At 37.6% G+C, this 25144-nt stretch overlaps 1 protein-coding gene across 8 annotated transcripts in view; it reads right to left on the minus strand.

The window, feature by feature from the left end:
• Positions 1-25144, minus strand: part of NRG1 (neuregulin 1) — a 1094991-nt gene that overhangs the window by 39884 nt on the left and 1029963 nt on the right. For 6 of the 8 annotated variants that reach the window (XM_027598281.2, XM_027598284.2, XM_027598282.2 and 3 more), the window contains one exon: positions 1510-1639. In XM_027598281.2, coding sequence (XP_027454082.1) covers positions 1510-1639 — 130 coding nt within the window. Of the gene's footprint in view, positions 1-1509; positions 1640-25144 lie in introns of those variants that run through there. The other 2 variants (XM_027598288.2, XM_027598287.2) reach the window with 1 other exon arrangement.

The raw sequence follows: 25144 nt of genomic DNA on the forward strand, positions 1-25144 counted from the left end.
TATAAGTTGCCTGTCTTCATTGATAAAATCAGCTACACAACTACCAAAACTTGTCTTCTCTTGGAACCACTTCTGCTCTTTTATAAGAAGAGCTTAAAAAAAAAAAAAAAAGCTTTTGAGGGCAAGAAAGTGGTTCTGGGAGGTACTTGTTCACTTGTACTTAGTACCTGAGGTCTATGACACACCCTACAGACAGCCCTTGTCTAGAACAGCACAGGGTGTGACAAAACATTTCCCACAAAAATGGTATTTTTGTTTGATGTGATGATTTTAAAACATGTGTCTTTAATGATGTCCTTTGTAACTTATACAAAATAAAAGGTTTTCTTAGAACTGGCACATAAATATTTCTATACTATATATATGATGTAAAGGGGAAATGGCCTTCTTAATTATTTCTTGTGCCTTTTTTTTTCCATTTTGCTAATTGCTCTATTAGCTCAGCTGTGTCTCTGACAAACTTGCTCTTCTTTGTCCACATGTAAGCCACAAGCTCATATTCTGGAGCAGGAGGTAGTTTTTATGATGGCATGGTTTTTTTCCTCCTTTATGATAATCACTGCTACTTTAGAACAATGGGACACAGACATCAGGCAACTGAAAAATAAATATGAATTTTTCATCATTTCAATGGGACATTACACATTTTTTACCATATCACATTATATGCGTCCATGTCCCACATACAGCCTGAATATCAAGAGGAGACTTAAAAGGCATGGCACAATAAACATGTGGTTTTAATAAGACCTACTAATTTTAACTGCAAGGTTTAAATATTTAATGTACTGGTAATATCATTGTTTCAATCTGCCTGTTAAGAAAGAATGACTGTGATCCTTCTTAATGATGCATCAACTTCCTCAGGTCACTGGAAAGAGCACCATTCTAAATATATCTCCAAACAAGGGCAGTGCATGAAAGAACACTCTGCCTTCTACACACAATGATGGTACACACACTAAATGCATTTCCAAACACGTGCAATTTGGGTTTTTTTTTTTCCTATTAGTGAGATCACCTAAATTCCATTTTTAGAATAGTTGTAAACCAATAAACTAATGCCAAGTGTAACAGATGCATAAGTAAAGAATCTTCTGCCCTTCTGCTGCTTTTAGTTGTCCTATTCATTTTGCAGGTGATCATTGGGGTAAAAAGGCACATTATCTTACAGCCTCATTCATATACTGGATGGAGAAGGAGGTTTCAAAAGTTATAGGCCTCTATGATATTTGCACATCTCTTCTAGGTACCAGTGAGGAAAACCATGGGGAAAGCAACTTTATAAATATAAAGGCACAAAGAAAATTGAAACAAGCAAAAAATTCTGGATGTAACAGAGGAGATGACAAATGGTGTGAACTTTTCAAAACACTCTACAAATAAAACAGCATTATTCAACAGGATGCAACAAAATCGGGAAAAGAAGCAACAAGACATCATGAGACATGGAGTCATCTGAAAGAAGCAGTTACGGACATAAGCCACACAGAGGATTGCTTTTCTTACTTGCACAAGTATCTTGAAGGGTTTGAAAGGTCTTTCACCATGAAGCACTCGCCTCCATTCACACAGAAAGTTTTCTCCTTCTCTGCACACTTTACAAGATGGCTTGTCCCGGTTGTAGATGTAGACGTAGCTGGATAGAAGATAAAGAAGGGAAGGTTTACATGTGTCTTTCCCTCTTCTCAACAGCCTTTAGTCTTAAATCCTCTTAAAAGGAAGAGTTCACATAAGGTATGGCAGACTTCACTACACTTTCCGGTTTAATAAACAACAGCAAACAAGTGAAGTACTTTCTGGGTGTAATTCAATAGAATAAAATTATCAAAGGGTAATCACAGTTAATTAATTTAATTAGAATGAAATAGGAAAAAGGCTCAACATTTTTTATAACCAATATTTTATCTTCTAAGGAAGTTGGAAAAGAGAAGACCAATTGCCAGTAAGTAAAATATATTTTCCAGGAAGGCTCAAAGATAATGATATAAAGTCATGTCAGTGCAACTCAAGTTCAAGGTCACTTTTGAATGGCAACTACTTATTTGTTTTGGAAATTACATTTTATGTGTATATTTGACCTTATAATTTTTAGATCTCTATATATTATGTGTGTGTGTATATATATATATATATATATATATATATGGCAAAGAAGAATACAAGGTGGCTTATTTGTTCCTAATAAAAATATATATTATTAGTTATATACATATTAACATACAGATCAGGAGCCATTCTATTCAAAATTTCTATTCTACTCAGAAGAACACTGTTGAATGTCTGACTGCCACCATACTTTTGAGGAAATGGAAAGAGTCTAATGATGCTGCAACAGTAGAAGAGCATGACAAAATTCATCCATTTTGAATAAGGAGCAGACACTAGACTGTAATTTTGGCTTACAACTATGATAAGCTTGATATCCGTTTGTCAAACTTCAGGTATGTGAGAGCAAACTGAAAATGATGGCTCCACCATTAGGCACATTGGTTAAATGAAGCCAAAGCTCTTGGTCCTGAGACTCAATGGCATTTTGTACCAGAACTTCTCCCAGCTTACACCACTGGCAACACCATAAGCAGTGCTCAGTCTCAAGCAAAACCAGTCTAACTCACATAATGTTCATGACCAATATTATCAGGATGTAAAGCAAAAGCATTATGGTAAGCCAACAAAGATCCTATTGACTTTTTCAGGAAAAAGAAAAAATATATAGATGTATCTCTAGACAAATTTTTTTCCTGGCTACTGATTCATTCTTAGTGATTTTTAATTCCTTGACTTCCTTCCCAATTTCTATTTTATTATTTGCATGTGAAACTCAGATGCCCTTTTTTACTTTTATTTGATCCCTCTTTTTTTTTTTTTTCATTTTCTTTGGCTTTTCTTCATTTCCTTCACAAGTCCCCATTTTGTTTTTTTTCGTTTTTGACTTCTCCAATTTTGATTTTTACTCTAGTTGATAAAAATACTCAACGTCTGATTATTCAGTTTCCAAATTACGTAAGGCCTTTCTTGCCTTGCATTCTCCCATCGAGGACATGTTTTGGGGCCATTTCATGACTCTCAGCATGGCTTTTAGGGGTAACAGCAAAGATGAGTCAGGCTGAGTTGCACTTTGGAGATAGATCTGGTTCAAATCTTATCTCCTACTAGCTTTGAGTCCTTGAGCGCATCACTTAGCCACCCAGAATGCAATTTTCCCATCTTGAAAACAATGGTAATGGTACTCTTGCAGGATTTTTTAGGGATCATAAATAATCCAGGTAAGGGAATTGGCACAACCCTGGCACTCAATAAGTAGAAGTAGGTATTACTACTGGGCAAGTAGGGAAGGTATTTATCAATCAGATAAGGATCTTGAAAATGGAAATCTGGGGATTTCAAAGTTGCATGTTACTCTTGAATCATTATGATGAATAATTAAGAATTGGGTCAATTTTTTTTTAATACTCCAAAGAAAAGTCCTTTCAAAATGTATTTCAAGGTATCCTTCACAGATCTACAAACCAAACAAAATGAACGAAAGAGAGGAGGAAGAGGGGTGATTTTACCCGGTATTATCAGCTACGCTCTCACCTCTTTGTCAGGTAGAGGGCAATGTAATCGGCATCATTTCGTTTAGTAAAATTATAGAGTACACAACATTTCTATCGATCACACAACATATCATTTGAATCCGATATTAAATATTCATGTGCAAAACTTGGGCACTGTGTATTAATATTTCCATCCACGGAAATTGCTTTTAAAAGATACCAGGAGGAAGTTTGCCTTAAATGTTAAAGGTTTTGTGCTTAAGACTTTTAACTGCTGACAGGATACTGTGGGATGACAAATTGGGCTGGGTTCCCTTGCTGCCCCAGGTGACAGTACTGAGCGGACCACCTGCTGTGTGCTGTCACCAGTCATTCCCACGGAGAAACTCTGAGCGTCCAGCAGACCCCAGTGGTCTCTGAATCCCTGACAGGTTGCCAAGGATTACCCTTCACCCAAGCTGAGCGGCAAACACTGCACTAGGCTCTTCCTGAACAAATCCTGAGGCTTTTACTAAAAACAATGAAACCAACATTCCCCCCCAAGAGCAGACACCCCATATACATTATAAAACTAACAGTAAAGGTTAGCAGTGATAGAAGCAACAGACAGACACATCATACCTATTCCTTGGACTTTAAGATAAATGTATGTTAAAACTAAAAATAATTCCCTTTTGAAGGAAAAATAAAATAAGAGGAAAACAGAGAGGAAGGCAAACTATAAGAGACTCTCTTAATTCTAGGGAACAAACTGAAGGTTGCTGGACGGGGGGGGGGGAGTGTGGGGGAGATGGGGGAACTGGGTGATGGGCATTAAGGAGGGCACTTGATGCAACGAGCACTGGGTGTTATATGCAACTGATGAATCACTAAATTCTACCTCTGAAACTGATAATACAGTTTACGTTACTAAATTGAATTTACATGAAAGATTAAAAAGAAAGGAAATAATCTCCCCTTTTTTGGTTTTTAAAAATATTTCCCTCTGAAACGATTATCCTTTTAATGCTACCCTGCAGCACCAAGTTATGACACATTCATTTGAAAAATTCTTAGATCATCACCTGAGGCTAGCAATGGTAAATCTGATGGTTAAGTGATTCTTGGAGAAAATTCAGTAACAACTATCTTTATATGATCATAGACTATTGTGCTTGTTAGTATTTCCATCCTTTTAGCCGCAGCAAGAACAAAAATGATCATGGAATTGTAAAGCAGTAATGAACTCCCAGGTGATGCTAAGTGTCAGCCGACTGGGTACAGCTGTTCTGAACCAACAGCCAAACAAAGGAATAAGTTGTAACTGTCAGGAGAATCTGGGTTGGCGATGCTGATACATGAACCCTTCAGATTTTTGCCAGGTTTCTTTTTATTCTCCTTAGTTCAATGCAGTGCACAGGCAGTCTTAAGCAGATCTATAAATTTTGCAGTGATACCCTTTCTCCTTGGCTTACACATGCTGCATTGCTAAGTCAGTTTCCATTTAGGAATTCTGCCAGAAATTAATGAAATAGACAAAGCAGGTTCTTAAACCTAGCTATGGAAAACGACATTCTTTCCGGGGGGAGCTGGGAGGACTTTATCAGTGGTGAAGCTAAAGGTTGTGCGGGTAGAATGTGTTTTGATATATAAAAGATGACCCTCACAGTTGTCCCTGGAAGTAGGTAAAGTAGATCTCACTCATTTGGTACTTAATACACCGGCCTCTCACCACTTCGCGACTAGTTTGTTATAATCCGGGAGTTTATCACCTTCTTGTAAGTTGCTAAATGAACAGCAATTAGGTAGGGATACTGCAAAATATGAAGCTACTACCTTTATGTTTGCCATTTATATGAATACTTTATCTCAAACACACTTTCCCTGAGATGTGAGCAACTACAGTATTACAAGGAAGAAAGTATAAATAAAGCAGTAACTTGTTACCAGTGAAACACTCTGGTGTGTTTCACTCTTGACCTGGTCTCTCCTGGCCTATAGATCAGGACTCATGACCATCCCTGAGGAGGCTGGACAGTTCTCTGACTTAGCCAAGGATCTGGACATGAAGGTCACCATTTACAGACTCCCTAAATCCCGCCCCACACAGTAGGGCTCCCTTTTTGCTAGCCTGCCTTCCTTCTTCCCTGCCTTCCATCCTTCCTTCCTTCCTTCTTCCCTTCTACAATTCTTTAATGATTGCCTATTATGTGCAAGACATGAGGATAACAACCAGAGTTACTGGGATTAAAAACTGTAAGACTGTGAACAATTCTTCCTAAAAGGAGACCTTTACAGATAAAATGTAGTGAAATGAGTACTGGAGTTAGCTGAAAAGATTCAGATCCAAAGCTCAATTTTACCAATTGCTCTGATCCAGCTAACCTGCCTCAGTAAATTCAGCTGTAAAATGTGCTGTCTGTCACAGGGTTGTTGGGGAGTGTGATAAAATATTTTGTCAGTTGCAACACTGCATGCAAATATGATACCGTTGCTATTACTAGCGGTATAAATGTGGAACAAAGAAAAGCAAAAAACATATCTGTCCAGACTCAGGAATTACATATAATCAAGCCTCAAATGTTCTTAGTATATTATTCTTCTACAAATTATGAAGAGAGATTGTCTAATTTGGAAAGGTAACATTGCATGATTGCAAGGCATTAAGTACATATCAATAATCTACTCTATTTTAACTGTATCATAACCACTTCTTAATAATTAATACCACTAAAATTTGCCTATATAAAAATGAAGAACAATTTGAATTAAAAGAAAACTGTCTTAAACGTGTGATTATTTTCAACTTCTAAGACCTATGCAATTCTTTAATATTTCTGACCAAAGTTCCAAGTAACTGAATCAAGTGTACTTATAATATTGTTATTATAACAGTTTCAGACTATAAAATATAAAAAAAATAGTGTGACGTTCACAGTATATAGGACATAGTATAAGCTGTTTATAATGTAACATTTTGGAAACCACACATTATTGCACACTTTTATAAATACACAATAAAAATCTGAGGACTAATGAAGTGTTCTCTGTTCATGACTAAATATTTTCCCACAGAATCACACAGTATTTCCTGTAGAATGCCAGGCGCTTTCTGCTCAAGGAAGGGTGAAAAGAAAACAATGTTGGAAAGGATGGCTTACTTTCTTGCTTGTTTTAAGTGGTGTTTTCCTTATCAGCGAAGTAGACAGCACCAACAGAGCAGGGCCATTACACAAATGTAAATTGCTGATAAGAAGCCTCTCTATTCTTCTTTGACAATTAGCAGGGATTAGCAGGAGTGTACGGTATTTATCCTACCCAAAGGAGCAATCATTAGACCCTGTCCTCCCTGAGTGAAGGAGTCCTTACTAGGAGTTTTTAGGACAATTCTTAAGGATTTACTTGCAGGAAAATTTAGCTAACTCTATGCAGTTTTCTCAATGAAATATACAAAGTTTAACAATTTTTATATTCTAATATGAAACTGTCAATTGCTACAAGTTTTTTTCTTTTTCGTTCTTTCTTTTTAAACCTTACCTGTGATATCTTCAATGGCTCTGTGTTTAGAAATCTGCATGCTTTTGTGCTCTTTGAACTCCCAGTTTTAAAAAAAAATCTGAAATTATTATTCTTGCTCGGAATACAGCTCCTTGCAATTAAGTGCTAGAAGCACTTTGAACTCCCACTGGGGGGAAAATGCTTATGTGGCTCCTGAAAGGAAAGCTCTGGAACAGAAGCTGAACAGGACGAGCTGGGCCACCTAATGTAGATTCTGTCGATGACTAGGGAATGAAGTGGGGGAGGGGTGGGGTGGGGGAGTCATTAGTTTTCCAAAGGCAAAGTCCAGAGCCTGACTCAGAAGTCCTGAAGCACTGTCATTCTGGGCTCGCCAGTTTTTCTGAGTAGATTAAATCCTCTGCTGAATGGTAAATAAATTCTTGAAGAGGAAAAAATGACAAGAGGCGATAAAAAACAAAAACAGAAACAAAAACAAAAAACAACAAAAATACCCAACCCTGTGCTGGCTTGGAGGGTCCCAGAGCCAATACAGTGATTTAAAGTAGCATACCATTTCCTTGGCCTCTCCTCTACTGAACTCTGCTAAAGAACAAAAAGGGAAGCCAGAGAAGAAGTATCATGAGACCATAAATGAAACCAGAACTTTCTAAAGTAGAATAGGGCATCTTGCTTCATGGACCCACGAACTTACAGCTGATAAGCTATTAAGTGCTTAGAGGTTCGCAGACTACCCACAAGGGAAGAGTTTATCTAAAGAACAAGTTGGCACCAAGGGCCAATGGAAATTAGCTTCGGCATCATTTAAACACACATAGAATGGTGGAGAAGAAAGAACTTTAGCATATCTTATAGTTTAACCCATATTTAAAAAGAGGGTACAAATCTCAAAAGAATAGTATTTAATAAAATACCTCTAGCAAAGAATTCAGAGGTGCACAGGGGAAGGCTGCCCAAGGTCACACAAGTGAATTAGGAAATGCTTGCTTTCTGTTTTGTTAAATGTATATTGTGGCTTAAGTAGGTTAATAAGATTGCCTTTAATTCCTCTCTTACAAACTCTCTGGGCAGACCCTATTATTTCTTCCTTCTTCAGCAGAACGAAAAGTGACCTTTGGGTGTTTCTCCTCATAAAACAAAATTATAATTTTTGTTGTAACACTGATCTCATTTGTAGCTAAACAGAAAGCAGATTCTAAGTTCCCAGCAGTTTGCTGAGCAAATGATTTGGTGTCACTAGATAGTGTTATCCTTAGAAAAATAAAATTGTCAAGAAAGGTTATTTTCAAACATACAAGTTGCTATCTTTTTTTCCTTTTCTCTGACAGTGCATTTCACTCACGATACAATGTAATCACAGTCTACTACTTCTTAGAGCAACATCACAATGACAAATACTTTATAGGATGTCATAGATTTTGTAAAGAATAGGGAGAGGGAGTTTCTTCCCACAGTGGACCATTGGCTGGTTGGAGCTGCAAGAGAGCTACATTTTCTTCCTTACAAAGCCAATAATCTTTCCTTAGCTAACAAGTCAACTCCAGAAATACAGTTCAGGTATATACTTTCTACTAATCACTCAGTGTTATTTAAGTATAAAATTTCCAAAGGCGGGAGTTGACAAACTTTCAAGCTGTCCCTTGAATCTTTTCCCATCAAGACACTATTCTAAAGGAGTCAAATTCATCTAGCCTGAAAGCAAATAGTAGCAGTCCATTTGACTGGCTTAATTTGATACCTCTATAGATCTCCTCAGGCTAAATGCAGAAGGTGTACATTGTTAACTACACACTGCATTTTCTACCAGTATCAATTTAGTTGGGAGAAGGTCGTGTCACTGCAGAAAATGTTAACCTGTCAATCTGAAAATTAGGCAAAAGTTTTGAACACCAAACAAATCAAAACAGAGAAGACGGATCAAGGATTCAGTTATTCAGCAAGCTGCTGAAATTACCATGTGACATTTAATGACATAGGTTAATTTATTCATCAACTAAAATACATTTAGAAATGAAAGTAGATGAAAGGTCAGAAGATAGAAACTAAGAGGCAAATTCATTATCTTATTCAACAAATCTAAAAAATCATGGCATATCAGACAATAAAAGCCATATGGTCATTTCAATAGATCTTGAATCAACATTTGATGAGATTAACCATCAATTTCCATAAGACTATCAAGTATTATCCCCCAAATCAAACCTGACTTTTAATCAGGCATCCACATACAGTTACTAATTTGCAGCAAGTACACAGGTCAGAGAAACACAATAAAAGGCACACCATGGCATACAATCAGCAAAACCCAGACCGTGGAGAACTCTTCTGGGGAAATCACCCAGCTTTTTCAAAACAAAACGAAAGGAGGATAAACAGACAAAGAGAGCTAGATTTAGAGACAGGCCAAGAGGATGAAAGAAAAGAAAAATCCAAAACAGAGACATTTAAAAGAGAGTTAAGAGACATCTAAACCACTCACCTTGCATCACACTTGGATCCTGATTCAAACAGTTTTAAATGTATGGGATATTTATAAGAGGAAATCTGATCACTGATTAGATCATTAATATTTCTATGGGGTTATCATTAATTTGTGGGTGTCAAATGTACTGTGGTTATATTTAAAAACAGTCCTTAGCTTTTAGAGATGCATACTGAAATGTGTATATATTCAATGACAACATGTCTGGAATTTGCTTCAAAATAGTAAGAGGGAAGGGAAGTAAGTTCGATCAAGGTGAAAAAAAAAAAACCCAGTAATTGCTGAAGTGGATGATGGCTACATGGAGATTCATTATTCATTATTTCCTGTACTTCCGTAGGTTTAGTATACATGCTTTTATGTGCATTATATGTTTAAAGATACATTTATGTATGTTTAAAATTACTAAAGCAGGGCGCCTGGGTGGCTCAGTTGGTTAAGCGACTGCCTTCGGCTCAGGTCATGATCCTGGAGTCCCGGGATCGAGTCCCGCATCGGGCTCCCTGCTCAGCAGGGAGTCTGCTTCTCCCTCTGACCCTCTTCCTTCTCGTGCTTTCTATCTCTCATTCTCTCTCTCAAATAAATAAATAAAATCTTTAAAAAAAAAAAAAAAATTACTAAAGCAAAAAATATCAATTTCAGGCTTTTCGATACATGTCTTGATAAAGTAGAATCGGAATGATACTCTATTGCCGAAAGAGACCTACTTTTAGCAAACAACTTATATCATACTTAACATTGAGACTCTGGGAGAGCTTTCCATTAATGTAAAGATCAAGCTAAGTATGTTGACTGCCAATGCTATTATTTAACATCACTTTGAAAGTTCTAACCAATGCAATACGCAAAGAATAAAAAAATATAACTGTAGTATAACTATAGGACATGAGAAGATGAAATAATTATTCTGGAGTCACTGGTAAAGTGAAAAAGTTGCAGCCAAGACTCTAGGTCTGATGCATTTCTTTCTTTCTTTCTTTCTTTTTTTTTTTTTAAAGGATTTCATTTGTTTGAGAGAGAGAGAGAGAGAGTACAAGCAGGGGGAGCAGGAGAGGGAGAAGTTGGCCTTCTGCTGAGCAGGGAGCCCGATGTAGGGCTCAATTCCAGGACCCTGGGATCATGACCTCAGACAAAGGCAGATGCTTAACCGACTGAGCCACCCAGGTGCCCCAGGACTGATGCTTTTCTAATCTGACTATACCATATGTCTGTTGATATGAAAGAACCCATTAAGAATAAAGAGTATCACAGTTGGCCTAAAGTTGCAAGTTACACAGATGCTCACGGCAGTAAGCTTCCTAAAAGTTATGGAAGCACCTTCATGACAGCAACTGATTTCTGACAAAAGTTTTAAGAAATCTCAATTTTCAGTGTTTTGCATAACGGAGCCTCCATAAAAGTGTAGAAAAGACAGGCTCTGGGCAATGCAGACACAGTCTTCCAAGTGTTTCTGGTTTGAGCCAGGCCCTTTTGACGAGTGGTCTGGAATACAAGAAGCCTGGATGATAGTTCTTAGGTGGTACCCGTGCAGCTTTAAACGCCCAGCTGCACGTTGCTACACACCATTTAGCCAAATTCCTGCCATTCTGCGTTTGGGTGATGGTTGTGGACATAAATGGCCAGATTCTGTTTCTCTAAGCACCACATTTTCCTCACTCAGGTTAAAGGCTGCTGCACATAAAGGAATTAAGCAGTGGGAGCATGTTTGAACATATGAATCTTGCTCTGTAACACTTGGCTAATTTCAGTCCATATATTTTCTCAAACTCCCAGGAGTGCCTGGTTTCCAGGTTCGTGATCAGAATAGCCAAACAGCCCTCTCTGTAACATGATGCGCTTACATGTGTAGCTGCAGTGTTTAGGTTCCCAGCACAAATTCTACATAACCAAATATCACATGGGTATCTAACTTTTTTCAATACCGTTATTGTTGTTCATACATGACTGATCTGAACCAGAATAAAGCAAGGTTTCCAAAAACACGTAACTTTAAATGCTTCATCTTAAAAAAAAAAAAAAATTGCTGCCCTGCCCCCCACCCCCCAAAGGACTAGCTGGTCCCATAATATTTAGTTCATAGCAGGTCTTGTTTCTCTAAAGAGCATATATTTTTTTAGGTTACAGATGGGGGCCATGGGGGAGGTAATATTACCGGCATAGCCTATGCCTTTACAGAAACTGGGCCAAAATGATAAATTAGCCCTGACTCCATTATGCCTAAAGAAGCTTTCCCTTAAAGCCTTGGTGTTTTTGCCTTGTTTTGTTTTTAATTTGTGGGCCTCTACCCTCAAACCCAACAAGCACCTGTTTTTCTACTGTTGGCATTGATTGTTGTTGTTCAACGGGAGGGTAACAGACAGGTGTGTGCGTTGAACTCTTTTTCCTATGTACACAATTATTTCTAAAAAAAACCGGGGCCATGTGTTTAGTGTCTTACGATCATCATCTGGCCTAGCTGTTATATATATATGTATATGTATACATCATTTGGTTGTTGGAAAAACTCAGTGGAAATCATCCTGCTTATAGTAAAACCGAAAAAGGGCATGTAGAAGCACATCATAAAAAAAAAAAAGTATAGTAGAGGTCAGGGTTTTATCTAGGCTTGCCTAGCTATTTCCCTGCACTGCCAGAAACAGGGAATTTTAAGGTCCACACATAGGATCTTAGTTATAATTTATTAGCTTTTCTTGGTGGTGATATATCTATCTGTGTATATGGACTAATAAAACACTTCCATCTCCTGGAGCTATAATAATTCAGAATGGCTGAGGTCTTCCCCCTTTTATTTTATTTTTTTAAAGATTTTTTTATTTATTCATTGAGAGCGAGAGAGAGCAAGAGCAGGGGAGAGCGGCAGAGGGAGAGGGAGAAGCAGATTCCCCACTAAGCGGGGAGCAGGGCTCGATCCCAGGACCCTGGCAACATGAACTGAGCCTGAAGACAGATGCTTAGCTGACTGCACCACCCAGGTGCCCGACCTTCCCCCTTTTAAAACATAAACCATTTCTGTAGATGCTGCAGGTTTAGTACACCAGCTGGAAGGGAACCATGGCTCTACAAGACCACCTACAACTCCAGGCAGGCAAACCCAGATCCTAAACCAGGTCCACTTTGCCAGTTCAATCCCTCACATTCCCATACAATTCCTGGAGAAGAGTCAAATGTCTTCAGCTGAGATCTGTCGTTTCTCCAAAAGCTTTCCAGAAGTCCAACACTGCATTACTAAATGGTATGTTTAGTAGGAGTCTGCATTGCTAGTTCTGCTCAAATAGGCATTGCTGATGCCTAGTGAGTAGTGAATTTTCCAGTTCAGTAACTATAGAATCCAGTGACTACCATAAGGACACATGTGCAGGGTTAGTTATGCTTTTGAACCCCACCAAGGGAAAGCTAACAGACGACACACAACTTCTGGTTATATTTCTAAGCACAAAACAAAGCCTTATCAGGCCAAAGAGATCTTGTTAAGTAGGAGGAACCAGACCTCTGACCTTATTCTTTATAAAGGCCTGTTTTATTCATGGCTTTCTCCTTAAGAAATCCTTACCTCTGAAGAATTTTGAAATAGAAAACACTTTCATTAAAAGAGAGAATTTTTCTTCATGACACACCTGCTCAGTCCCCGGGATGTTAACTGTCTCTGAACAGAGATCAGTCACAGGTGGAGCACTTTTCTGTTGTGAGGCACTCTTCTCCTTGTACCTTAATGCCTAATGTTGTATTAAATAACTCGTACTTAAATTTTTCTCAAGGTCTGAAGAACTCGGGGAAGTGAGTCACTGTTCTACAGAGACCACACAAGTCCCTGGAATTAAACGTTGATAATATAAATGGATCTTAATCAGCAGACAGATGTTAAGAATTCAGTGAGCCTTCATTAAGGTATCCCATGATTTTTTCCCTGGTTTTGTTTCCTAGGCTTTTGTTTGTTTTGAAGTCTAATTAACTAATATTATATGTTAATTCATTAGTTACCTAACTACTAGACTATAAGATTATTCTTGAAAACGTTCTAAACTCAATTTTACCCTTTGTCAGATTCAGGCGTCCAAATACCAGTGTGCCACTTTGTTTGCCTGTTTTCATTTTTATTTATATGTTTATTTGTCTTCAGGATTTGAAGACCATTTTATCTGTGAATTATTTTAGTTGTAAATGATGAATTTTAGTTGTTCAAAGGTGAACAAACAGAACACATGGATGAACAGATGGAAATTATAAATGAAAACACAGTGTCAAAATATTTCTGCTAAAGTCAGAACTAGGCATTGGTAAACCCACAGTAATATCCACAAAAAATGCTGGCTACATATATTAAAAAAAAAAAAAAAATCTTGTCCATGCACATCAGAAAGTAGTCAGATGGTGGATGTAGGGGGCAAAGGAGAGAATAGGAAGGATGTTGGGTCTGTGAAATCTTAGTACTTCTTGGAACCTAAAGAATCCATTTGAAGTTCAATTCAATTAGGAAGGTCTGAGATGCCAGTTTTGTGATGTAAATAAGGCTGTAATATGCCTCATGGATTAAATTTAGGTGATTGCAGGAGGGTTCATTTTAACTGGAGAAATTTCGATGCTCAAGGTGGTTACTTTCCTCCGTTTCTCTTTCTTCCTGTTGAATGCACAAATTCCTTGGGCTGATGGGCTAGAAAACTACAATTTATCGTAAAGTCTAGCTTCCAATCCTAACGTGAAGTTAGGGTTTCCTACATAGAACTATGATCATATCAACATGGCAATAAGGAAACTTGTAGAAACTAAAAAAGTCTAATGACCTGTAATCTGTTAAATGGGTAGGGTGATCTATTAAATGGAGAATCACATTCTGGAAACAGGTAAAGTAAGTATATAGGTGGAGGTAAAAAGAGAAAAGGTAAGTAAGCTAGGAACTGAGTCATGGTCTTCTATTTATGGGACCAATGCTCCATGCTCTAGACAACACTGATGACCATTTCAGCAACTCCGTGAAAGAAGATATGAAAGATCTGGATCTTTCATATTTCTGATTTATTAAAAATTTTGCTCTATTTTAGAAGAAACTCTGACTAGGCATAGCATGAGGTCAGAACAAAGTTCCAACTGCTCTTAGATCAGAGAACCATAGGGGCAGAGGTCCAGACAGATTAAATCTATCACTATCATAAGTGATTATAAGAAAGACTGGGGATGGCACTAAAGTCTTAGCTGTAACTACCCTCAAATGGTCAGGGGCATTTTATAATCAAAATAACAAAGAGAATAGCCTCCATGCTCAGCTAAATCTGATGACTTAATAAGGTAAAATGACATGTTCAAAGTGAGACGAGAAGGAATCATTTTAAGAGGCTGACATGGATCGGTACTGATTCCAAATATAGAACTTGTCCCTAGGCGTACTTTAAAATAGGAGGCAAGTGCTTTAAAAATTATTCCAAAGTTGAAGAACATTCACAGTTGCTGCTAACAAGGCAAAGCATGTTTAAGTTCCCTGTTATGCTTCTCTCATCCCCAACCTCCAACCCCTTTTGTCTAGGTAATCCCTTTTTGACTTAAGGTAATCTTCAAGATAGGTAAGGACATGAGAAGCAGAGAGAGAAGACATTTTATGACTGCAGACATGGAAGAGTTCTCTGGGTATCTTCCTCTTTTTTTTTTTTTTTAAGACTTTATTTATTTTAGAGACAGAGAGCATGAGCAATGGGGGGAGGGGCAGAGGGAGAGAGAGAATCTCAAGCAGACTCCCTGCTGAGCGCAGAGCCCAATGCAGAAGCTCGAGCTCACCACCCTGAGATCGTGACCTGAACTGAAAGCAAGAGTCGGACACTTAACCTACTGAGACACCCAGGTACCCCAGCATCTTCCTCTTTATGCCATAAAAACTATTTTCTCTAGTAATCTTGTCTTCTGAAGTAAAATCATATTCATCTAGCCCAGCAGGTATTTGGCATTGATAATGTTTGCTATAAATGGTAATGTCATGTCTTTTCCTTTTTTTTTCTTTTTCTTTCTTTCTTTGCTATAAATGGTAATGTCATGTCTTTTCCTTCTTTTCTTTCCTTTCTTTCTTCTTTCTTTCTTTCTTTCTTTCTTTCTTTCTTTCTTTCTTTCTTTCTCTCTCTCTCTCTCTCTCTCTCTCTCTCTCCCCCTCCCTCCCTCTCTCTCTCTCTCTCTTTCCTTCTTCCCTCCCTCCCTTCGTCCCTCCTTTTGGAGAATAAATGAATGCTGAAGAAACAACTTATTTGTATCATAAAGGCAATACAATTTCCAACAAAGAACAAGAAGACTGATATTCTTTAAATATCTGTAGTTGGCCAGATATTCTAGTCCTGTAGCAGTAACAATAACCCTAAGAAATAGGTAACCTTTTACTCTTTTCACACAGCTAAAAGAGGGTGAGCTGCAAGCCTGTGTTCTCAGGATAACACATAATGTGGACAGGGATTCCAAGGCAGGTTGACTTTGAGGCCCAGCCCAGTGAAGCATCCTATTTCATGGGTCTTTCATTCTATGACTGCATATCTGAACTTGTAGTTAAAAATAAACAGACAACAAAAAACAACATCTTTTCCACAGGCTATTAGAGAAGCCCTGTTCTACCACCTTCCAGAAAGCATTACTGTGTTTGTAAACTGTATGTCACAGAATGAGACTTCTGAATTCTTAGCAGAAGACAGGAGGATACTGCTGTTCAAATCAATGTTTTTTAGTCTTAAACTCAGGGGGAAAATGCTCAGTCCACATTATCTAGTATCCTATTGTCTGTTTCAGAATAAAACGGTTATCTTTTCTGTTAAGCTTTGCTAAGAACTAGAAAACTAAACCAATCCTAAGTGGTTTAGTATACATTTGGAAAGTTATCAGAAATTCAATTTTGTGGAGCACCTGGCTGGCTCAGTCGGTGGTGGAGCATGTGACTCTTGATCTTGGGGTTTTAAGTTCGAACACCACATTGGGTGTAGAGATTACTTAAACAAAATCTTTAAAAAAAAAAATTTGATTTTGTGCAACAATACTGCAGGAATTCTATTCAATTTCCATTCAACTGATCCCCATTTTCCTTTTCAAAATTATTTTTAAGAAAATTATTTATTTTCATTTATTAATAATTTCAAAGTTAGAAAAAACTACCTCATTTATTTCTTTATGAAGCTAACGTAAGAGAAATTGTGCATGTACATATTATAAACGCACTTACAAATATAAATATGCTGAGTTATACACATCACCGGGGAGCTATGGCAGCAGGAACTATTCCAAACAAAATGCTAAATTTAGTTATGATGCCTGCACAATATTTAATATTTGCATAAGATCTGTGATTGACCTCAATGCAATATTAATATCACTGGATCCTTTAAAAGCAGATTGTACTCAGCAAATAGGGAGGAAAGAAAAAAAAAGGTGTATCTATAAGAGATGTAGATAAATTATATATAATGAAAAATGATCTCCAGGGACATTTGAAATTAGGCTCATTTGGTTGACTGCTAATTTTTCTTTAACCTCATTTTCATATGACATAATCACCGACAAGAAGTTTTTTTTATTTTTTTTTTCACCTACAAGAAGGTTTTAAAAATGGGTCCTGTGGTAGCACCCCTAATTGGAAGTCGTGACAATGAGGTAATTTAAATGAGCAACTCATGCGGAAATGGACTATTCTAATTAGCTCACATAAGCCAGCTTTCTTTTCTCTTGGTTAGGTTACATGTAAAGATCATCTCATCAGACCCTGATTACCATACCCAGCCCTAAGAAAACTAATGCAGCAAACCAGAGAGTAGCAGACATCATTAAAGTGTTGACTAATGGCAGATGACTGCAAAACTGGGATAAGAATGCATACTATGGAGTTGAGTTGCTTCATTTTCATTAGCTTCTGTTTAGTAATTCAGCAGATTTTTTTTACTAATTTTTTTCTTCAGTTGGCTGTGCCTAGCCTTTACTTATTTAAAGCCTGAAATACTGCAGGGTAAGTCACAGCTTTGTTCAAAATAAGTTCAAGCTTTGGAAGAACTCTGAGAACCCCAGAATTTTACATTTCTCTCTGCAGTGAGATAAGACAACGGAAGCACACAGCAAAGCTGTGATACAGTTTTTTCAGACTGCCAGTGTGTAAGAGACATGACTAAGATATTGAACTCTGTACTTTCAAATGCTCCATTAACATTTTTAGCTGAGCATCCTTTGTTTCCTAAAAATAAGCAGTCCATGTTGAGCAGAAATGTCAAGAAATCAATAAAAAGTAATCAGGAAGAGTGTTCAGTGTCCTTGAGAAAAACTCTGAGGGCAGAAAGGGAAGCTTGGGCACAGCTTATTATTATTTAATATTATTTAATATTAATCTTATTAATATTAAAAAACATTCCTATGTTTTTTTCCATAATAAAAAGGAAAAGCAATATGTTAAATTACCTTATTAAAAAAAAAACAAAAATGTGTAAGTGTCAAATGTCACCCTGGACCATACTGCAGTTAATGGGGTTGCTTTCTGTTATAAAAATCCACAACCGAAAGCTGCGGTAAAGAACTGACTCCTATATGCAGGGTTAGATACACCCACGTGTGATAACAAGCAACAGAGAAGAAAGCCTCATGTTAACACTTAGTTGCTTTAGCTCACTTTTTCTATCATCTCTGAGGGAAGCTCACTTTTTCTATCATCTCTGAGGGAAGATTTTGAGGGAAAGGAAATAACAATTATTGAGTGACTTTGATGTGTTAGGGAAAAACTACACGCGACCTCATAAAGCTCTCAGAAGAACCTGCAAATTCTGTATTTGTTCTCCCACTTAGAAAGTAAATAAAGTCTGGCGCACCTGGGTGGCTCAGTTGGTTGAGCATCTGCCTCTTGATTTCGGCTCAAGTCATGATCTCAGGGTTGTGAGATCGAGCCCTGTGTCTGCCGTGCTCAGCCCAGAGTCTGCTTGGGATTCTTTCTTCCTCCCTCTCCCTCTGGCCCTCCCCCACCATGCTCCCTTGCTCTCTCTCTCTCTCAAATAAATCTTAAAAAAAAAGTAAATAAAGTCTCAGAGAGAGTAAGGAGTTTGCCAAGGTCCTACAGATAAAAACCTGCAGTTAAGATTCAAACTCAGATCTCTGATTTTCAAGTCCCTGTGCCTCTAAGACATCACTCAAGTATTTTGTGTATCTTCAGTGGTGGTTCTTAACTATTTTTGAGGGCCACAGACTCCTTTCAGAATCTGGGGAATGCTATGGATTTTTGTTTATGTCTGCAAATAAAAACCTGGCATACAATATTGGGGTTTCATGGATCCCCCCCTCCTCTGATGCCAATTCAGTTATTCCACAGATCTCCAGTTAAGAATTCTTGGTATGAGGTCTGAGTCTAAAAGAACTTTAATTTCTTCTATAATTCAGAATACTCAATTATCATCATTCCACTAGAGATAAGAGAAAAAGCTGTTCCCGTCTATTCATTATTTTTACTTACTTTGTTTCAAAGGCCTTTCTCATTAATCTGTGTTAACCATATTAGAAGCAAATGTAAAAACATTTAAAATTTCTCCAAAATTATAGCAGATCAAGATAAAAGTACAAATTAAGAAATGAAAGCTTATTTAGGATGGTTTTTTTGGTATAATGTAAGTATAATAAAGGTGATTTAACCTTTTGGAGTTTATTACAAGTAATGCCACTCTTATTATACAGATTACCTATGATAATGAAAGAATATTTTATTTAAAAGGTGCCCCCACACGGAAGACATGAACAGACATCTTTCCAAAGAAGACATCCAGATGGCCAACAGACCCCTGAAAAGATGCTCAATACCACTCAGCATCAGGGAAATGCAAATCAAAACTACAATGAGCTATCACCTCAAACCTGTCAGAATGGCTAAAATAAAAAACATAATAAACAACAAATGTTGGTGAGGATGTGGAGAAAAAGGAATCCTTGTGCACTGTTGATAGGAATGCAAATTAAAAATAGAATTACCATAGGATCCAGTAATTCCACTACTGGGTATTTACCCAAAGAATGCAAAAACATTAATTGGAAAAGATATATGGATCCCTATGTTTCTAGCAGCATTATTTACAATAGCCAAATAACAGAGGCAGCCCAAGTGTCCAATGACAGATAATGGATAAGGAAAATGTGGCAATATATAGAATGAAATATTACTCAGCCATGAAAAAGGCTGAGATCTTGCCATTTGCAACAACATGGATGGATCTTTAGAGAGTCTAATGCTAAGTGAAATGAGTCAGAGAAAGACAAATACCTTATGATTTCACTCATATGTGGAATTTAAGAAACAAAACAAAGGAAAAAAAAAAGAGAAAAACCAAAAAGCCAGACTCTGAACCACAGAGAAAAACTTACGGTTACCAGAGGGGATGGGGGAAATAGATGAAGAGGCTGAAGGGCACACTTATCATGAGGAGCACTGAGTCACATAAAGAACTGCTGAATCACTCTATTGTATACCTGAAACTAATTAAACACTGTACGTTAACGACAAGGAAATATAGGGAAAAAAAGAAACTTAAAAAATAAATAAAATAAAACAAGGTGCCCTCACAACTTAAAAAAACAAAAAACAAAAAACACTTCGTGGGCGCCTGGGTGGCTCAGTCGTTAAGCGTCTGCCTTGGGCGCGGGTCGTGATCCCGGGGTCCCGGGATCGAGCCCCGCATCGGGCTCCGTGCTCCGCGGGGGGTCTGCTTCTCCCTCTCCCGCTCCTTCTGTGCTCTCTCTCTCTCTCTCAAATAAATAAGATCTTTAAAAACAAACAAACAAAAAACCACTTTGTACCTATGATTTTAGAAGTTGGTCGTGGGGGAGGGGGACTGGGAAGAAGGGGATTTCCAACGTTTTCCTTTTTATTGAAAGAAAAAAAATATTAATAGTCTTAGATGTTCTTGCTGTTAAGGCTGGACTAGCATTATTTAATACAGAAACCTAATTTTCTGAAAGGCGGCTGCAGCAACCACTTATTTTAACAAAAATCCACATTCCTTCTAAAAGAAACAAAACACAAATACCACGAACCTTGTGGACATATCTGTAATTCAGGTGTCTTTGTATGGAAGTGCACAGCTTCAAAATGCCAGGGGGTTGTCCTCAAATCTTTTTTATAATATAATTTTTAATGGAAAATTCAAAGTTGAATTACTTTAACATTTAGTGCAGAAATCCACTGATACAATTTTAAATATTGTGGGCCATGAAATTTAGCCTAGGACAGTATTAGGTAATATTTTGTTACTGCTCCTAATCAATACAAATATAACAGTGCATGTTTATTTTATAGAAACAGAATGACAAGTCTGCTGTATCAAATAATTGGTTATAAATTACTCTAATTAACTGAATTAAAAGAACCATTTATCAAGTAACGAATAAGTGTTGCACCCAAGCACAAAAACCCTCTCCTTTAAAATGCATTGCTTTTTATGTTTTTAGAATTTTCAAATAATCTTTAGAATAAAAGAAACTGGTTTCATAATAGGACTTTGTAAGCTTACTAAATAAATTGAAATTATGTTAACTTTGATAATAAATAGTATTTATCTTCAAAGAAACAAAAAAGACTTATTTCTAAAGCCTTCTTTTGTTGAAATCCTATTCTAAAGGATTAATTTTGACTATGAGTTTTAATGACCAACTGAATCAAATTATGTAAGACTAACATTTGATGAAATATTATTTGAGAAAATCCAAAAAAAAACCCCCAAACCCACTAAACCTTCCTTACAATTTCAATGTCCAGGTCTGAAGAACGACTGCAAAGGAATTTTTTAAAATCTTTTTGAGGATCTGCAACATTTGTCATAATTATAGACTAACATTCCTAAGTGAAAATGTTGGTCAAATTTTTCTTAAAATATATTATTATTGTCTTATAACTCTGTGCCCTTGGGAAATGATATACACAGCCACATCTAAACATACTCACACACTTAAAGATTTTAATTTTCAGGTTTAACTTAGAAAAAGCAAATTGGCCATCATATGCATCAAAGTCTTTTTCCAGACACTATGCCAAAGTGAGTCCATTTGATTTGCTCTCTGGCATATCACAGTGTCTCAGATAAAATAGGACAGTTCCATACGTCTTTTCTTGTTTGTCTACTCATTTCCTTACCAGTCCCATTTATCTAGTAGTAGAAAGATAAATTATTCAAATACACCTATGCCTAGGTATGGATCTATCTGAAAATCTTTGGCAGAGTTTTCATCTAAGAGGAGCTTCTTGACAATGACAAACCTTTGCTCTTACTACCTTGCTGTCCCCTCAGACCCCTTGGAAACACAGATTAAGCACTTATGAAGCTGGCAGAGGTATCCAAACCCTGGTCTGGATCACTTTTACCAGTCTAATGTATCTCATTTTGCTAAATCATCTCTCTGCGAGAAAATGCCTCTTGACTTGGTTCATATCCCTCACACCATGGGTGTCTACTCCATCCCTGTGGCATAAAATCAGGCCACTCCTCTCCTGTCCTGTCCACTATTCATGTCCCACGTGTTCAGGTTCCTGAAAGAAACCCATTCGTTCTTATCTTTTTTCTAATCTGTAGCCTAAGGCTAAACCTTTGTCCTTAATGATGAACTTGATATTCCTGGCTTGGATCACACTCTTATGTTCCCTGGCCCTCTGGCTCCTCCCAACCCCGACCACTTAGGAAACCCATCTCTCTCACCAAGGCACAGCCCCGAGGCAAGGAGAATCCTTAGACGTTGGCCTCTCCGTTTGCCCCCAGCCTCTCAGCAGTGTGGGTTACAGAAGGCATGAGACTCCTGCCATTTAATAATCAATAGTCCTCACTTCTTAAAAGTTAAAAGGAAGAGATCCAGTTCCTTCTCTAGGAGGAGTACAGTTCCATTACTAGATCAAGATTCACTTAGTTGTCTTGCCCCACCTAAAACAACACGGCTGGATTTAGCAAATAAAAATACAGGATATCCAACTAAATTTGAATTTCCTATAAATAATGAATCATTTTTAGTGTAAGTATTCCCTATGCACTATTTGGGACATACTTTAACAAATTATGCATTGTTTATCAGAAAGCAAAATCTAATTGGGTATCCTAGAATTTATCAGGAAACTAACAATGTATGACTTTTTTAACTGAGAGGATGTACAATTACACACACACACACACACACACACACACACACACGAGTCATAAAAACCAACCACAGGGCTGTACTTTTTCATTCTGCCCTGAAACTGGTTTTTATCAAATTGGCATATAGATTACAACTACACTACTATGTTGTTGCTGTGCCTTAGGGATTTCCACTCCATTTCTGTTGTGATTGAACCAAAGAGCATGGGGGGAACTTTCAAATTAAAACTTAGTCCAAGCTAACAAAATCGACCCCCAGCCCTCTCCCACACTCCCTTGCCCCCTTCCTCTGCACTTTGATAGTCTTAAGATTCAAGTCCAAAGGCAATAATGACTTAGGAGTTAATAACATCGCCAGCAGAAAGGCTTGCTTCTGAGCTCAAAGCAGCCCAGGAATAGGGTACTGTACAAAATCTCAGAGTCAGGTTTTTAACAATATTCCGTATCTATAGGTCTCACTACACTACGGAGGGAAAAGCATATTGAGCCCCCACAGTAGGCTGAATTTACAACAGAACTGCTCTGCTCTCAGCACAAACACCAGAGCATAGAAGATGTACTGCAGGTTAAAGCGGGGAAGGTGAAGAGATGCAGAGACACCTTTCAAACTATATGCTACTAATACTCCTGGCAGGGTCCCTGACGTGGAAGCCCAGAAGAGGCAGAATGGCTTCGTCATCACACATCCCTACTTCATTTAGCCACCATGCATGCCGCTGATGACTTAGACAGAAATGACGCATAACAGGAAATAGTGTTGACAGAAAAGAGTGGAAAGAATGTTGGCAAAATGGAACTTATTCGGTGTACATAAATCTGCTTGGCTAAGAGGCTCAAATTTTACTATATTGAGAAGGTAGATGACATGGGTGTTTGTTGCAAAAGAATCTAGGCAAAGGGTATTAGTCTTCAAATATATCAAAGTGGGATGTATGGAATGTTTATTTAAGTAGGCAGAAATGGGGTACTATAGGAACACCAATTTTCTGCTGAATATATGAAAAAAAATCTGCAGAGTTAAAGAAAGAGAAAATGGGTAAGCTTTGGTAAGATGGGCATTTTCTTCTAACTAAAGAAAGTACAGACTAGTTGACAGGTGGGACTCACTGCAGTGGGGGTAGGGTTAGAGTTGGGACCATTCAAGATTTCTTTCAACTTGAGGTCCTATGACTGGAAGGAGAGAATGAAACACTTTATCGGTGATGCTGGTGGTTTGGGCTAAACTCAACATTTTCATATTTAAGCAAGATCTGACAAGATTTTACAGACCACAAAATGATATATATTAATCTTAATCTTGAGCATCCTGGTTCTAACTCGTCAACTTGTAACTGGTGCACACTGAGACTGGAAATAAAGAGTAGATCAAGAGGAGATCCCATTACAGAGTGGAAAAACATCTAATGTTCTTTTTTTTTTTAAGATTTTATTTATTTAATTGACAGAGAGAGAGAGAGAAAGAGAGGGACAGCATGAGAGGGAACACAAGCAGGGGGAGTGCGAGAGGGAGAAGCCGGCTTCCAGCCGAACAGGGAGCCCGATGCGGGGCTCGATCTCAGGACCCCGGGATCATGACCTGAGCCAAAGGCAGCCGCTTAACCAACTGAGCCACCCAGGCGCCCCTATCTAATGTTCTTTACGTATTTTCCACTTCTATAAATCTCTAAAGCAAAATTTTTGCCATTTTAGCAGTTTTTGTGAAGTACAGCAGAAAGTAGTTAAAATATGTGGTCACTTATCACACACTGATTGCTAGTCCTAAAGGCTATACTTTATTAAATTAAAAAATTCTTTTGGCTATCAAATAGTATTTCTGTGCTCTCATTTTAAAATATATTTAACAACAGAAACGACTCTACATTTTATTAAGGCAAGCCAATATTTTCAATGGTCATAAAAAGCATAGCCCAACGATCACAAATCTAGAATGACAGGCATTAATGCATCTCCGTCCCCACAGATTACTAATTTCATTGATGAGACTTCCTATAGCTTTTATTGGCCATCAGCAGATGAACAGGGGGCGGGGGTGACTACATGCCCCAGGACCAATAAAACCTGCCTGGAAATGATAAATATGAGCTTGTTTGTGCTATGACTTGAAGAACACCACATTTCAGTGATGCTTTTCAAGCAGAAATACTTGAACAAATTCCACTAATTTCCTAACAGGAGTGGCAAAATAAAGCAGGGAATTGTCAGATTTATTGTGCAGAAACTCAGGCAACATTTATGTACTTTTCGCAAATCTAAACTGCTTTGAGCCTTGGGAAATAAAATCTTGCCTTGTGATACAGATTTTGAACCACCTCTGTTTGGTTGTTCTGCTGTTGTCTCATCATAAAATATGAGAGCACTTGTTTCTAACGTTGTGAACGTGACATCCAGATGAATCTTCTAGTCCATTATACAAAAGTTCTTTCATTGGGTCTTCTGCAAAGCTACTTACACAATTTAGTAAACCTTTAGAAGAATTAAGCCTGAGAGTATCACCTATCCTCACATGAAAATATCCAGAATATAAATAGAGCTTT

Source organism: Zalophus californianus, chromosome 2 (genome assembly GCF_009762305.2).
Source record: "Zalophus californianus isolate mZalCal1 chromosome 2, mZalCal1.pri.v2, whole genome shotgun sequence".
Taxonomy (NCBI): domain Eukaryota; kingdom Metazoa; phylum Chordata; class Mammalia; order Carnivora; family Otariidae; genus Zalophus; species Zalophus californianus.